The 17,057-nt window shown below is 40.7% G+C and overlaps 1 protein-coding gene across 1 annotated transcript in view; it reads left to right on the top strand.

Moving 5' to 3' along the window:
• The window catches only part of PIK3C2G (phosphatidylinositol-4-phosphate 3-kinase catalytic subunit type 2 gamma), a gene marked incomplete at both ends in the record, with an annotated part of 207,905 nt that overhangs the window by 139,425 nt on the left and 51,423 nt on the right, over positions 1-17,057 (top strand). The window contains 2 exons of the mRNA XM_084261632.1: positions 5,431-5,587; positions 11,385-11,494. Of these exons, the coding sequence (XP_084117758.1) occupies positions 5,431-5,587; positions 11,385-11,494 (267 nt within the window). The remainder of the gene's footprint in view (positions 1-5,430; positions 5,588-11,384; positions 11,495-17,057) is intronic.

Below are 17,057 nucleotides of genomic sequence, written 5' to 3'. Positions count from 1 at the left end.
TGTTGAAATAGAGGAGAAAGAATAGATATCACATAACTTGGTGTAAGTTAACGTAGTCTTAGTAGAGCTGTTGATCACAAGCAGGATTATCAGAAATTAAGATACTGCCTAGATAAAACAGAACTGCTTGAATTCATGGAAAGTACCTGCCTGTGTTTCAGCATCAGGATGGAAGGATACACCACATGGCATACCAAAAGTTTTGTGATGAGACTGACATCTTTCAATATTTTCATTAGTATCAAGTATGATGAAATAGAGATTATGCTTGCTTGATTTTTAGTAGACACCTATTGTAAGAGGTTTTGAGCGTGCTGAAAGTTGGGATTAGCAATGATAGGTAGTTTTTCAGAAAGGGGTCTGACAGTTATACTACAGACAAGTTGAATATGAGTTGATGATACAATATTGAATTGGAAAGCATGAAACAAGAAATAATCCCTTTGCTTCATGTGACACTGCTACAACTTCAGCTGGAACATTTTCAACATTTTACTTTTAGAAAGGTGTGGATAAGGAGCCTGGAGAAATTGCAATGAGTCCAGAGAAAAGCAATTAACATTATCAGATATTTGGAAAACAAGACTTATGAGAAAAGTTTGAAACAATTGTCTACAGAAGATTGAGGAAAGACATAACAGTCTGCATATACATTAGAGGCTGCTGTAAAGACAGGATCTTCATGTTCCCTTAGGAAAGAAAAATTAACAGGATGAAAGCACAACAAGGTTAGATTAGGTATTAAGAGGAAAAAAATGCTTTGAGGGAAGCTACTGGAACAGAAATTTCATAAGGGGGTTGAAGAACTCTGTCACTAAAAATCTTTGAGAATAGGCTAAATAAGCATCTTGGGAGCATGTTTATAGTTGATCTTGTCCTGGTAAACAGAAAAATAGAATATGTCTTCTGATCCCCTTTTCAGGCATATTTTTTAATGACTTATGTGCTTCCTTGAGACAAATTGAACAGTTGTTCATTGTTTCATTCTTTAATACATGAAAGGAATAAACTTGCTCATGTTTTTTTCTATGTCAACAAATATATGTTATTACTATGGTTTGATATTTTTGCTTGGCTTAGAAAATAAGCCCTCACGTTCATTCATTTTGTGTGTGTTCTTTCAATAAGCTTTTGGCTTTTGCTGCAGAGCAAAGGATGGCGGCATTCAAACACTGCCTAACAGTTTTCCTGTTTTACTGGATACATCCAAATTCCACGTATTCATGCTGCACACTGTCAGTCACTCTTGACTCAGACAAAATGGTTTTAAAGCAGTCAGGGAATATGTGGGACCGTGTGGTGCTGAGCAGCTGATTTCTAAAGGGCACGCAGTTCTCTCTGGTTTCTCACGCACTGCCTCCTAGGTCCGTATGACTACTCGGACTGCAACTTCTTTTTTACTACACTGTATGACTCTGTGTAACTTTTGCAGAACTACACCATTAGGAAGTTTAGATTGGATCAGAGTAAAGGTCATTTGTTATTGTTTATCTCCTGTGTTTTTTCTGCTTTACATAAAAGGAAGTCAATGTATCATTCTTAAATGTTCTGTACCGTGAGAGTCATAATAGGAAAAGCTAAAACCATTGTTGACCTTACAAGCTTTGTTAATCAGTTTACATCTAGTGTTTCATAACAAATCCCACTATCTTACTGGTCTTCTGGGAAGCCAGCACATTTCTAGCCTACAGTGAAGTCTCAGTAAATGTTCCCATCACCCCAGACCAAGTTTGTTTTTGCATGATTATCTCTTCAGTTGCTTGAGGTTTCCTTTTTTTCCTCACTCTCATGACATATCATCCAAACATTCTTAATGTCCAGAACTGCAAAACACATTCCCATGAAAATCTGAAATCTCTAAAAGCAGTACACAAGAAAAAAAAAGAATAAAACTACCATGAAACTGCTTTTCTTTCACAGTTCATAGCTTAGGTAACCTCTTTTGTCACACCCATAATGAAGTATAAGTTTTTAAGACTCAGGACTGCAATCAGATTCTGTCATAAATGGGGATATTGCCTTTTCGACAGATTTCCATTATACAGCCAAAGAGCTCATTCATCTCACCTAGCGATGGGGGGTGGGAGGGGGAAGGGGGAAGGGAGAAAGGAAAAAAAAAGAGAGATCTAGCTGTGATAAGATACCTTGAATGATTTGGGGAGGCTTATTGGCTATACATCCTTGATCTATCTCAAGCCACACCAGTTCTCTCAATGAAGCTTTTTTTCCCCCTCTACGAATGATGATACCTGACCTTACCATTATGTAGTAGAGGGCATTTGTGACTGCTTCAATTCTGTATTTCTTTAGCACACCATAAAGGTCAAAAAAAAAGGCTTTTGGTCTTCTGCAGAGAGACGGTAAAAGACTTTTACTTGAAAATACTTCATCATGCCAGTTTTGTTAAACTGATGCCAGTCATTTCATTAATTTGATGGAAGCAGAAATTTGTAATAGATACAAATTTCAAACCAAGGAGCTCTTGTGCCATTGATTGTAATGTAGTCATTGTTCTTTGAACATCTGATGAATATAAATTATTATAGGGCTTAGCTGTGATACTGAAGGAATATTTTGGGGTAAGAAGCATTTCATGTTTATATCTTTTAGATAACTTCAAGCTATGTAATAGATTTGTGTCCAAATGAGTGCTATCTTACACATCTTTAGATGCATTCTTGCATATCTTCTGAATAAATGACATTATGTAATACAATCTCAGCTATGTGTCACAAAGAAAGCTGTCAGAAATGTATAGGTTCAAATATAAAAATGCAGGCTGTGCCTTGGACTAAGGTTCATTTGCACAAGTATTTGTGTGATAAATCAGAATGCCCATGCAACACCGGGGCATGCACTGCTTTTTTCCTCCTTATGTATGCTAAAACAGCCTCTATTGTTTGCTGATGTAAATTTTGCCATTCCTGATGGACTTGATATGGCTGTTTAATGTTGCTGTAGCAATTTTTAGACCAGCGTCTTCTATATTTTGATATTCTGAAGGAGGTTCTGAAAGCAGCAGGCAACATTTTGAATCTATGCACATTCAGCCCTGTCAACTGTTTTTTTCAGAATCCCCAATGTACTCTTCAGTGAGTAAGCATCTCCTCCCACTGAAACTTTGCTTTATAATACCATCATGAGAAATGGCTGTGTTGTTCCTTCTAGTGAGTCTTGTCTCCTATAGCGGGTTGGGTATGTGTGGGTTTTACTATTTCAGTTGCAAAGTGTGCCCTTTGTGAGCATTGGCTTACGTAGGTACACACAGAAATGGAACTTCAGTTTCTGATTGATTGATTACAGGGTTTACCCTATGGGACAGGCTCTGATATCATAACAACTTGAGTAAAACCAGGGAAAACATTTCTACATAGTATTTAGCAGGTTAGCGTGGGAGAACAGGCCTACCATGCTAGAAGAGAGTCTTAAATGATGCTGAGAAATTTAAGAGCTTTGAAAAACTACTTAAAATCATCTTACAAGTAAAATCAACCTATAAATAATACAAATACTAACATATCAGTTATATATTCAAATGGATCCTTTAGCAACCACAGTAAGAGAATTGGCTAATGTTGCAGTCATTGCATTATGTGGATGCTGGCCCACAGCCCAATCCAACGATGTTAAACACCATATTTCTTCCAGGAAAGTAATTTCTGATTACAGTATCTGTTTTCAGCTCAAGTAGCTTAATGTGGGAGAGTTGGACTAGCTCAGAAAGGGCTACATTTTCATAGTTTAATTGTGTATCTTGATGCACTTGAACATCAGAAATTAAATATGAATTTTGAGCATAATACATAATATGGGGCCTTTAGAGCAGTAGTTTTGACTTGGATAATTTAGCCCAAAAATGTAAATTCAGATAAGAAACAGATTTGCTTTTTAAACGTTCTCAAGATATTAAAACACTTTCAAATCAGGGTTTACATTTGACTTCTGTCCACAAATAAGAGAAAATGTCAATGTTGCTAATTTTCTGGCTCTGTCCTTCTTACTGCCTTCAACAATGTAACTGCACAGTAACAGTCATACTATAACATATCTGTCATACTATGAACTCACATCTAGCATAGAAATACATGGAAGGAAAGAGTAAGAAGTACTATTGTGGACCTTCATAGCTCCTAGTACTACCTAGCCAAAATTGAATAATCTATTAAAAAACTTTAATGGTCTGGGCTGTTTTGAGGTGAACAACACCCATAGGAGGTCTGCTTTCAAAATTAGCTTCAGTGTAAAACAGGAAGAATTTTGATACATGAGGAAGAGGAAGATATTTCTTGCAACCAAGACTTTTCAACTGCAGCCTTGAATCTCACAGCAACTTGACTTACTTTCTACAATAATACAAGGCAGATGGTTTTATAGGAAAATGAGGATAACTCCTGGAAAAACTTCTCTGTCTCATTTATGAATGAAACATCAAGAAGAATGGGTTCAGACTCAGACCACATTTGAGGTTTTAGCAAGAAACAGAGAACCTCAAATTTGTTTCTGCATTGAAGTTTCCCAAGAATATCTAGTTTACTCAAGTTAATTTTGAATTAAGAGTTAACATGCTTTGTATATTTCCTTAGACTATGGCCCTCTAATCTGTTTACATGCCTCTGTATACACAGTTGTGCTGAGTAAATCACTACAGTAGTTGTGTCTGTGTGAGGATGTAGTACATGAGGCCTTTCTGAAACTATCAAATGATAGGATTGCTAGTAGAAGCCTGGCTGATCTGCTTTGTTCTGCAGTAGCATGCCATATCCACAAACTATACTAGAGATAAGAAAAAAAGCTAAGACAGGGTGTCAGATTCTGCTCCTCATTTAGTCTAGGATGAATACAGAGTAACTGCACAGAAAACAAGACCACGTATTTAAATTTATCTTCTTGTAACTTGGGTCAGAAACATCCCTTCAGAATGGTGTATATTTAATGATAGCATCATATGTTGTATTTTTTAGTTGCTGTTGGATTGTGGAGTTGTAGGGGTTTTTTTCCTAAATTCATTTGTCGCCTAGTAGGGAGTTGATATTTATATCACATCCTCTTTGAGGACAACTTTTAAATATTTCAGTACCATGGGAGAACTTGTTTCCAGATTCATTTTCAGTCTGGAGTCAAGAAATTAAAGCAATGAGAGTTTAAAACAGAAAAACAGAGAAGAACCAGAAGAAAGCATGTAAGGTCCAAAAGTGTTTAGTTATTAGCTTTCTCACTAGGAAGCTCTTGCTGTGAGACCTGTCTCTGCCCCAATTAGTCAGTGACACCAGACAGAGCAATAGAGCTGTCCACGTTGAGGAAGGGAGAGATGAAATAATGAGGAAGGTAATGCTGGAAAAACAAATGTGGATAATGAGTTACAAATATTAACTGTCTTCTATGATTTGCTATGTTTGGTAAAATTTCTCATGTGATTGCTCTCTTTTCAAGGGATCGAGCTCCCTTCATCTTCACATCAGAGATGGAGTATTTCATCACAGAAGGTGGAAAAAACCCACAGCGTTTTCAAGAGTTTGTGGAGCTTTGTTGTCGAGCTTATAATATAGTCAGGAAACACAGCCAGTTACTCTTGAACCTGCTGGAGATGGTAAGAAGTTTCAGGATATCAATTTCCTCTGGTGTCCCTTTCCCTTTTACCACTTCTCTACTGTCACCAGTAGCACTGGGATTTGAACATGTATCAGCTGTTAGTGCTGGTACTTCCCATGTAGAGAAACTATCCTGTTTCAGTACTAGTCTCTGAGAGAAGCTATGCTGCTTGGTTCCTTGGGGTTTTTTTCCCCTTCTTTTTTTTTTAATTCATTCTTTCTTACAAAATAGCAGAAGACTGCAAAAGAAGCCAGGTACAAGTTTCACAGTCAGGAATTTTACTCAGCCTCTTTTCTAAGCCTTCAAGCAACCTTTACCAATCCCTTTTATGGTTACAGCAAGACAAAGTAGACTAAATAATTCGCAAAGTGTGGGATGCCACAGCCCCTAGCAGTGCTGCAGCTAACAACGGTGCCATTAGAGTTATTTGCACATTTCCACACTCCCTTCTAAGAATGGCAAACAAAAGAAAGAAAGAGCACTTCCCATGTTAATGCATGTTTGAAAATCCTTTTGCACAGGATTTTACAACCCCTAGGAAAGTTTTTTTTCCCTTAAGTATTCCTACCAATTCATGTGCTGTGGCAAATTCCATAGCTGCTTTGTGCCTCTATTTACTCATGTGTGAAAGGCTAATTATTTTCCCCCTTCATGGGTAGAATGATAACATTAAATTAACTTAATATTTCCTAAGTTGCTTGGCTAAGATATTAATCTTAAATCCAGGGCCTCATGCAAAACCGAGGTGAATGGTCTGTGCGTGAAAAAATCTACAAAGTTTTATGTACAGAACTGCTGCTGAGGTTAGGGTTCAGACAAGAAGTTGCTTTGTAAACACTGCTCTGTCATCTCCAAATTCTGCCATGGAGAGGGGGAAAAAAGGGGCAGAATTTGTTCATCTCGCTCTGATAAGTATGGTCTTCTGGGGGTGATGGGGTCCCTCTGTCAGAGAAGGGGAAGAACATCTTCGGTCATAGGCTTGCCAAGGTAGTGGAGAGGATTTTAAGCTGAAGTTGCTGGGGGAGGGAAATCTAAATCCATCCCACTTCTACCAGTTGGATGCCAGTGCCAGCAATCGATGTCCAGAGCTGGAAGAAGGATAGCAGGTCAGTAGGAGAGTACCTGAAATGCAGCACAAAGAATTTCCAGCCACTCCAGACAGTAGGTCATCTTCAACAGAAACCCAAATTAAATGCCAATACCTGTTGGAGGAACAACACAGCCATGCATGCATTAAAGATATCTTCCTTCTCCAAGTGATAGAAAAGACAAGAAGGAGGGGTGCCATGCTGGATCTTGGTCTCACTAACAAGGAGGAGCTTGGGGCTGGTGGGGAAGGACAGCCTCTGCTGCAGTGACCATGAAATAGTGGAGTTCAATATCTTTAGGGCAGCATGGAGGGCACACAGCAAGCTCACTACTCTGGATTCAGGAGAGCAGATTTTGGCCTCTTCAGGGAGCCAAAGCCTTGGAGGTGAGAGGGGACCCAAGGCAGCTGGTTAGTATTCTAACTAGCTTCTTCCAAGCTCAGTAGCGATGCATCCCAACAAAGAGGAACACAGGCAAAAATGCCAGGAGGCGTGCGTGGATCACCAAACATCTCCTGGACAAACTCAGGCACAAAATGTAAGCCTAGAGAGGGTGGAAGGACAGGCAGCCTGGGAGGAATACAGAGAAACTGCCCAAGAAGCCATGGACCATTTTAGGAGAGCTAAAGCCCTGATAGAATGAAATCTGTCCAAGGATGTCAAGGGCAACAAGAAAACTTTCTGTAGTTATGCTGGTGATAAAAGGAAGACTTGGAAAAATGTGGTCATTGAGGTACTCAATGACTTCTTTGTCTTATTCTTCCCTGACAAGTACTCTAGCCACACCATCCAAGTCATGGAAGGCAAAGACAGAGACTGGGAGAACGAAGAGTAGCCCACTGTAGGAGATCAGGTTCAAGAATGAGGAATTTGAAGGTGCACAAGTCCATGGGACCTGAGGAGATGCATTCATGGGTCCTGAGTGAACTGGCAGATGAAGTGGCTAAGCCACTGCCCATCATATTTGAGAAGTCATGGCAGTCTGGTGAAGTTGCCAATGACTAGAAAAGGGGAAAACAACCCCCCATTTTTAAAAAGGGAAAAAAAGATGACCTCAGGCCTCACCTCTGTGCCCAGCAAGATCATGGAGTAGATTCTCATGTAGCGATACAGCAAGTAATTTCCCAATATGGAGCAGAAAGGACTGCCAGAGATCTCTTAACCTGCTTCTAAGTACTCACAAAGGCACAGCAAAAGTGCATTACTGTCATAAAACATAATTTTTCCCAAGTATGTTGTAATCATAGTGGCTGAAAGCAGTGCAGAGTGCAGTTGTAGGAGATACTGTCTTAAACTAAAGAGCCTCTGGAAAACTCAAGAGCACCCATGCTCTCTCATCCACAGCAATGATCTGTGCATTTCTGAACAGGCTGTCTAAACCAGCATGCTGGAAATACAGCTTCATCTTCTGCCCACCTCCTTCTCCCCAGTGCAGTCCCTTTTTCAGCAGTCAGCAGAGATAATGATGTTCGATTACTCTGGGGTAGGAGGGAGTGTTAGGAAAATGTTCCTGTCGGGAGGTCGGAAGTAACTAGCTATCTCTGCCCCAATATAGCTCACAGGGCTGTCTATATTCAGACATACTGCATCTTCTTTTGGTTCTGCTGATCTTCAAGGAGAGGTAGTAGTGCTGAGCTGAAAGTCAGCACACAGATACGTTTTAACATTTGTCAACGGGCCACAGTTCAGTCAATTGTGTTACATCTCCTAACTGACAAATAACTGGCAGCATGCTCACACCTCATCAGTGAGCACTTCGTGGCAAAAGGGAATTAAACAAGACAAGTTTGTGAACACCTCACTTTTGCCAGCGACGTTCGGGAGAGAGAGTATCTGGTTCTGCACTTTAAATGAGGTGTTGCTCAGAAACTGTGAGTATCAAAGCATTTCAGTTACATGGGTGGTTTCTAGAAAACTAAATGGACTGCAAAGAAGTTTCACTTTGAATTAATTTCCATGAAGGAGCAAGATAAACCAACCACTGCTTATTTGTGTTGATGGCAGCCTACGATTTCTTTCAATATCTGGAAATCTGCATCATTACTCTTTCCCTCCTCTCCTAAGTTCTGTTTTCTGAGTTGCTATTCATAAAACATGGTTAAAAATTCCAAACAGTAACACTGTTTCCAAAAAGTACAGTACTTCACAGGAGTAGTAGAGTACTCTGGATGGTCAGTAACTATTAATGGGTTTCCAGCATATTTGCAATTACGAACAACCTTTTGGGGGTTTTGGACCAGTTGGGGACTTAATGCTTTTTCTTGGTGGTGAGCAGCATGTTTCTAGAGCTGTACTGACATTTGCTACTGGGAGTAAGAAATTATCCATGAAGTTTCCATCACTTTTAAAAGCAGAAACATCTGCAGGAGACCCAAGAGTCTGCTGGAAGAGTTCAGCTCTGTAAATGCCTGCAGTTCATCAGCTTTACTCACATTAAAAGACTTGATGTGAGCTGCTATAAAGAGGGTGATCACAGGACACAAACACCTTTCCACTAGTTTGAAGAAAATGCAAAACCCATTACTGTTGTAAAGATTTTTCAGATAGAAAATTATTTAGAGGAGCTTAGGGGTGAAGTAATTGATCCACTTACCTCTGCTGTGACAAGACACAGGTTGACCTAATAGTATAAAACAGGAGACAGTGCCTTGATAGAGCATATCTAAGACTCAAGAATTACATGTCCTCATACAGGTCATCTCACTCTTCTAAATTCAGAAACACCATTAGGGAGAAGAGGACTAAGATACACCCCCATTTTGGAGGTCTAATGCATGGAAAGTACGTGCCAGAACTATTCATTTTTCCTGGGATGGTGGGCAGAGCATCATGCACCAGCTCTGAATCCAGGCCCAAGGAGGGCTTGGGCAGCTCCACACAGTGAGCCAGAAGGCCTGGGATAATCAAGTGTGATAGGTCAGGATGTATATGTGTGACCAAACAAGGAGAGCAACGTTGACACTTAGGCATCTCGTGACATTTGAGTTACCCTAGGTGACCTGTAGTCGTTTCGGGAGCATGTCTTGTCTAATTGGCATCTGGTATCACCAGCCACAGTGTTCAGATGCCTCCTCCATCTGGGAACTGAAAACATGAGAGTGATGCTATATGGAACAAGAGGGCTGAATCAGTAGAATAAGCCTCCAGGAGCCCCTTGCAACCAGGAAAGCACCATATAGATACCGCCCAGCTAAGGATGTATTTTATTTGCTTCAGCAAATGGTTCTGGACCTTCTGCTATGCAGAGAACCTTAAGAAAAAGAGGTCCTGTTTTTCATTTGCACCAGAGATCATTCAGATTGCGTTCATATCTGGCATTGTTCCCTTTTCTAATGCAAGGCAAGGAGCTTAATTTGCATATGCAACAGCTTGTTGGGTTTTTTTTAAAGGAGACAGGAGTTGTTATCTTTTATAAATGGGCTGAAGGTATGCAGATAAATACCACTGTGTATCCTTAAATTCACCCCAGGGAGCTTTCTTTCTCTCTGCCCCTTGCTAGCCAGAACTCTCTAGACATTGATCTACCTGCCCAGTCATAGTATAGATTGGGTCTGATATGAAGCAAGGCATTCCTTATAATCCCAAGAAAAAAAACCCCAACAAATTATTGAAACTTGACTTTAAAATATTAAGAAGGTTTGAAGGAATGAAGAAAACACACCTCCTCATCTCTTTTCCCCATACTCTATTCATCTCTCAAACCAACCTTAAAATAAGTCCTGCTTCTTTTTTTTTTCTTTTGTTTTTTTTGCTGTTACTTGCAAAACTCAGTGGATCTTTCTGTCTGAGCTAGACATAAATATCAATGAACAATGCACAGCAGTGACTTCAAATTCAGATTCATTTCCTTCTGAGCAGTGTGAAGGAATGATTATTTTCTCCAATGCGGACAAAACATCTCAGCTTGCTGTGATTGTTGAGAAAAATCAGTAGGTTTTGAAGTGAGTAAAAATTATCTCTGCTGTTGACATTTTAAAATACCTGGAGAGAGCTGTGTTGGCAATTGGACACATTCAGTTGTGTACCCTATTCATGTTGTAACTTTGCAAGTTGAATATTTGCATTATTTCTCTTTTGAACCTAATTTGGCCAGCTAACCAGATCAGCTTCATCCCTCATCTATGGAGAATGATCCCCTCTCTAGAGGGCAGTTCTCAGTGCCCAGGTGAGGGCTCCTGCCATGAGTCAGTATCTGAAGGCACCTTTCTCCTCTATTGAGGGAAGTGAATTTACAATCCCTTTACAGGGGGAGTCCAGAGCAGTGATGGCAGAATCAGTGGCTACAAGTGATAAGGTGATCTTGCACTAGATTGGAAGAGGACTAAGACAACACTGTGAACATAACAGAAATGTGTTCAGGTGGTTGAATTTGGTCACCTTCCCTTTATCACTGTTTGAAGGCTATGAAGGAAATGCAGCAGTGCATACATTGAAGTTGTTATATCCAAAGTGAAAGTAAATAACTAAAATGGATTGGTGATTTTGACCCATGCCTCTTTGCAGTGCCTTAGTATGAAGGATTATAATACACTATATTCACTTTAGTATTCCAGGCATCACCCTAGCATCAGAACCACTTTTCAGATCAGTAAAACTTTGTGTTTTACAAGAAGACCTTTCAGTGTGAAAACTTTCTTTTCTCAGCCCTATTTCACTTAAATTTCTTTTCCATAGAACAGTCAACTAATGATATTTCTTTACTTTAAGATGCTGCATGCAGGATTGCCTGAGCTAAACAGTATTCAGGATCTGAAATATGTGTATGATAACCTCCGTCCTCAGGACTCAGACCTCCAGGCTACAAGCTACTTTACAAGGTAAAACCAGAATATAATCCAGAAACCTTCTCTCCTTTAGGCATGAAGAAACCCTGACAAATTAAGAAATAAAGAAAAAAAAAAAGTATCTTTTCTGTTATGTTAAAATATTGTAATCAGTGAAATTACACAAGAAGATAATTGCACTTCACATGTTTACTTTTAAAAAGTCTGTTCCTTGTGCATGTTATGACCAGTCTCCTCAAATTTCTGGAAGAAACAGTTGTGCATTTGTGGTACACTTGTAACCAGTCACTTCTTCAGTGCCTAGAGGTTTCTTTGGCTTTCATGGTGAAACCATCCTGGCTAATTTCTAGTCAGCTTTCCTCTCTGCTTTTAAATGTAGCAGACACATGCAACAGGGTTTGGACTAAATAAAAAGGTTCAACTCATTAATGGACTGAGTGGGGACCTGGAATTCCTGCATTTTATTTCCTTTCTGTTCTCCTTTTGACCTTCAATATTGCTTCAGGCAAGTTAACTTTCCCTCTGTTAGCCATATTCTCCATCTGCAAAATGGTACTGATTTTTCCTTTTAAGCACTTAACAGATCTATCACAGAAGAGCATTGTGTGTGAATATAGGTATGTTTAAAGCTTGATTTCTGTTAGGATAATGAAACCTTTCATTTGTTTGTGATAATAACTGGGGATTATTGATGAGGAGCTGTAGCTGACGAGTATAAAATCAGTTTGAAGCCCTCAGTCCTGATTTTTTGGGTCAGGCCTCTACATTACATATAATTCCAACTGTTGATGTGATGATGGAGCCAGTGCAAACTGTCTGGAGTTAGAAACTCACTTTCCTAGGCACAGTATGAGAAGAAAACCTCCCTGACAGATCCTGTCCCTGTGCAGCACCATCGTTTCCCAAGGACAGTCGATGAGGACACACCCTGGACACCACATACACATGCAAAGCAAGCCAAACTCTGGGTGCAAACTGCCTTGAGCCATGAGCAATCCCCCTAGTTTTCAGTACAGCCAGAGGCCACACTGCAGCAAATAAATGAGATGAAAGCTGGAACTGGAGCAGCTGAGGCAGTCTCATTACCATTCCAGAGGCCTATATGAAGATGTTGGGCAATTCAAATTGTGATGCTTACACGTCTCTTTTTCAAGTATTAGAATGAGGTGGCAGGTTTGGAGAAGGCTGGAACAGAGACCTGGAGAGTTTAAGGAATAGTCTTATTTGAACCAAAAGAGAGGAATTTCTTGAACAAAACAGGAACAATTGTTGATACCTAACACACAGCAGAGCACCGAGTTCTCCTCTAACTCCTGCTTTTTCATATGCTTTCACTCTTGCCACTTAGCAAGTTTATTTTAAAATTTAACTACAGTTTCACATTTACCATCATCTCCTACCTTATCCCTTCCTTTAAAATTTCACATATTCCCAAATTAAGACTTATATTTCCATTTCAAATAGGAAACATGCAGTTTCTAATTAAATTGTAAAAGCCACGATTCTGCCAAATACTTTGGGTGCTTGTGTCTGTCTCTTATGGGGGAAAAAAACCCAAATTCATTTAATTAGTGAAAAAAGCTTGATTATACATAAAAAATAGTGAGATGTGAGTCTTTATAGTGAAAACTGCATCAGTGTCAGGCAAAGCTCAGAGCTAGTGCCCAGCGCTCATCTGGAGGTGGAAAGGATCAGTATGCTTTTCAGTTGGGTAGGACTAAGATTATGGTTAGGGTTGTTATCACTGCAGTCTTCCTTACCTGGAAGACAAAGGATGAAGGCTGGGTTCAGGACAGAGCTGTAGCTCTTCCTTGCAGTTGGGTGAGGTGGGTGTGGTGTTTTGAAGTTTAAGGTGAAGTGAGGGACTTCAGAGTAGGAATTCACCTGCAGTCTTTCTCAGCCAGAGCATGTGGAATTGTCGTGGTTTTACCCCAGCTGAGGGCCAAGATCGACGCAGCTGCCTGCTCCTTAAAGGAAAAGAGCAGGGAAAGAGGGAAGGTGGGGGGGGGGGGGCTTTGTGAGAGATAAGGGAAGAAAAAAGGAAGGGGCAAATAACCCCAAAACCAAGAAATTAAGAGGCCCGTGGGTTGGGATAAGGATAGTTTACTAAGATAACAGAAAGATACAATATAACAATGCTAACAGGACTTTAGAGCAAAAATATATGAAGCTGTTGATACATAATGCAGTTTCTCACCAAACCCACAACTCAGGCCGTGCCACCCAGAGCTGTCCCAGAACCTGACCGTCCCCCAAGAACCCCGCGTCCCGGAGCCGCCCTCGGCCTTCCTCCCATCTGCCCCTGATATCCTGGGCAGGACGTAACTGGCGTGGAATACTCTCTTTGGTCAGTTGGGTCACCTGTCCTGGCTTCGCCCCTCCTTTCTCATGAAGAGCTGAGAAAGTCCTTGACTGTCTGACAGCAACTAGAAACATCAGGGTGTTATCAGCACTACTCCCATTTTAACTCTCAAACACAGCATTCCATCCACTGCTACAAATTAAGTTAACTCCATCCTGACCAAAACCAGGACAGGAATAGCAGCTAGCATTAGGAAGACTGGCTCAACACTGTTTCAGAAGTAAGAGTTGCTGTCCTTCAGTGCCTGGCAGAGATTTGTACTGGAGTTGCAAATCCTGTTCAGTCCAGTGGCATGATAGGCAGGTCTCAGAGGCCAGCATGTCTTCCTTCCCATTAGATTTCTTGTTAGGGTCGGTACAAAGGAAATGAAGGCCTTCAGAGTGGAAATCTCACTCAAGTCCTGCTTACCAACATCATGGTGCAGATCTGCACAGTGCTCTGTTATTTGAAACTGCATTTTCTCTTAAAATGTTTATACTGAAGTCCGGAGCTATGTTCCACTTTCCTTTGAAATAATGCAGTGTAGATGTGGTCTTGTCCATAGAGATCATTACATCACAGGGAAAAGTCTGATATTGCTAGAGTGCATATTTTGTTCTTTAATACTCTTAGCATATGTTTACGTTATATATTTTCACTTGCAAGAATAAGGTCTCTTGTCATTAGCTCATGAATTTCCGTGGATCTCATTTCACTTGGAGCTCTTTTTTTTGGTTTGTTTTTTATTTATTTTAATTTCTATTCATGTCTGACCATAACTTGTTTTACTTCAACACATGCAAACTAGCATTCTACATGTTTAAACATGGTGAGAACATCAGGCTTCATGTCTTTTAATATTTTAACTTTTGAAAAGTGTATCCAGGCACTTTTCAAAATAAAGACATTGGGATGACTTGATACCCGGATCCATGCAGAACTTACCCCTCTGTATAAGCATTTTCCCATCTGCCCCCTGGAATGTTAATATATTGAGATTTTTGTGAGCTTGGCATTACCTACTTAATCTTTATTTCTGTCCTTCAGAAAAATACTTCCCTGCCTCCTTGCTATACAAAACTTCTGGGTGAGAAAAAATCCAGTTTCACATTTCTCATGGTCACTCTGTGGCCACACACAAGCTTATTCCTGTATCTGTTTTTCAAGCTCTCCTTAGGAAGCCAAGGAAATTGAAGTTTCTGGTTATTAGCATAACTTCCAGTAACTCTCAAATCCTTCACATTTCATAGCTCCTTTTTCTCCATACTTACTTCCAAAACCACTTCATTGTGTTTTAAAAGTTCTTTTCTAGACAAGGAGTGTGGTCATTGGAATGTTAAACGCTGCCAACAGAAAGTTATTTCTTGTTCTGAGGACAAGGTAGTTATTGTAATCTTTCACATTCGATTGTATAATGTATCTGTTGAAATCCCCAATCTGCTGCTACTGGAAACAGGACAACAGTATTTCTCTATATTTCCCTAGAAATAGGTTGCTTTTAGCAACTGTCTGCGTTTGGCTTGAGCAATAATGCTGACATTGCCCCTACTGGTGTTCCAAAACACGAAGAAACCATGAATGATGTCACAAATAATCCTGGCAAAACAATGTTAATTTGTTCTTTGCCGTCACCTTTTCAGCCAACAGAATAACGCTAATGGAGTCGAGGCTGTAACGCGCTGACCCCTTCCAGGATCATAAAGCGTTCTGTGTTCTACCAAATTCCTTTGCTCTCATTCTTGATTTAAGGCTTGTTCAACAGCCTGTGGTCTCATTCGTGCGCTGCGTCCGTCTCACATTGGGTCAGCCCGCTGTTAGGAGCTGATGAGCGGCAGTGTTAATCCTCACAGTTTACAGCCTTCTGGAAGGTCACACCCCCAGATTGTGGATAAACAATGCACACATTGAGAGTTAAACAAGAGTTTCTGTGTTTGCTTGTCGGTTCCTTACACCTAGTGCCAAATGAAACATTGTTGTCTCTCCAGCATCTGCCCTGAACTCAGTTTGATCCTTGAAACTCAACTTGATCCTTTCCTCTCCCTCCTTTCCTCTCCTCCTGACAGCACAATCTTACCAGAAACTGGAGACCCACCTAAACTCTGGATATAAATTTCCTCTTTGGTTTTTCTGCAGATGCCTTCAAATGTCAGCATGCTGTAGCATGCTACTGGATATTTTTAAGGTGTTTGTAAGGGAATGTGTATTTAAAATTATTTTTTGAGGGATTAGAGTTAGCCTCGTGCAAAGAGCAGCGTTGATTTCAATTGATTGCAGTATGCAATCTGTCCCACTTATAGAAGCCCACGAATAAGAGATGCACCGTGGATCTGACAATCCCCAGTGAAGCGCCACTGCGTATCTTCAGCAGCCTGATTGAGGGGCTTGCTGCTTGGGCCAGCTTCTGTCTTTACTTATTTATTGATAGAATTGTTTGTTAAGCATGTGCCATTGCCCAGGTCAAGCATATTCACTCCAAACCACAAATGGCAGAAGTTGTAAACTGGACAATTCACAGAAGTGCCCTTCACAGCTAATCTCAACCTGATCTGATTCTGGAGTCCTGTGTCCAGATCTGGGAGCCCCAGTACAAGAAAGATATGGAACTGTTGGAGAGGGTTGAGAGGAGGGCCACAAGGATGATTAGAGGGCTGGAGCACCTGCCCTACAAAGAGAGGCTGAGGGAGATGGGCTTGTTCAGCCTAAAGGAGGCTGCAGGGGGACCTCATTGCAGCCTTCCAGTCCCTGAAGGGAGCATATAAACAGGAGGGGATTCAACTTTTAAAAAGGGTAGATAACGGCAGGACAAGGGGGAATGGATTAAAGCTAAAGGAAGGAAGGTTTAGATTTGATATTAGGGGGAAGTTCTTTACAGAGAGAGTGGTGAGGTGCTGGAACAGGCTGCCCAGAGAGGTGGTAAATGCCCCATCCCTGGAGGTGTTCAAGGCCAGGCTGGATGGGGCCCTGGGCAACCTTGTGTAGATCCAGGCCTGGAGGTTGGTGGCCCTGCCTGTGGCAGGGGAGTTGGAACTGTATGATCCTTGGGGTCCCTTCCAACCCAGACCATTCTATGCTTGGCCAATCCCTGTTTCTCAGGCGGCTGCAGATGTCCCAGCAAGAAACCTTCCAAACAGCTGAAACACCAGTGAAAGCTGGTGACTTCTGAAAAGGCACAGAAAAGCCCACTGTACCGAACTTTTTTTTAGTAGCATTGAAGCAGTTTGTAAATCTCATGGTATGTGTGCCACGAAGGAAAAG

Source organism: Gallinula chloropus, assembly GCF_964237585.1.
Source record: "Gallinula chloropus genome assembly, chromosome: 1".
Classification (NCBI taxonomy): Eukaryota; Metazoa; Chordata; class Aves; order Gruiformes; family Rallidae; genus Gallinula; species Gallinula chloropus.
The sequence above is the reverse complement of the archived record's forward strand: the minus strand, read 5'-3'. Positions and strand labels throughout refer to the sequence as shown.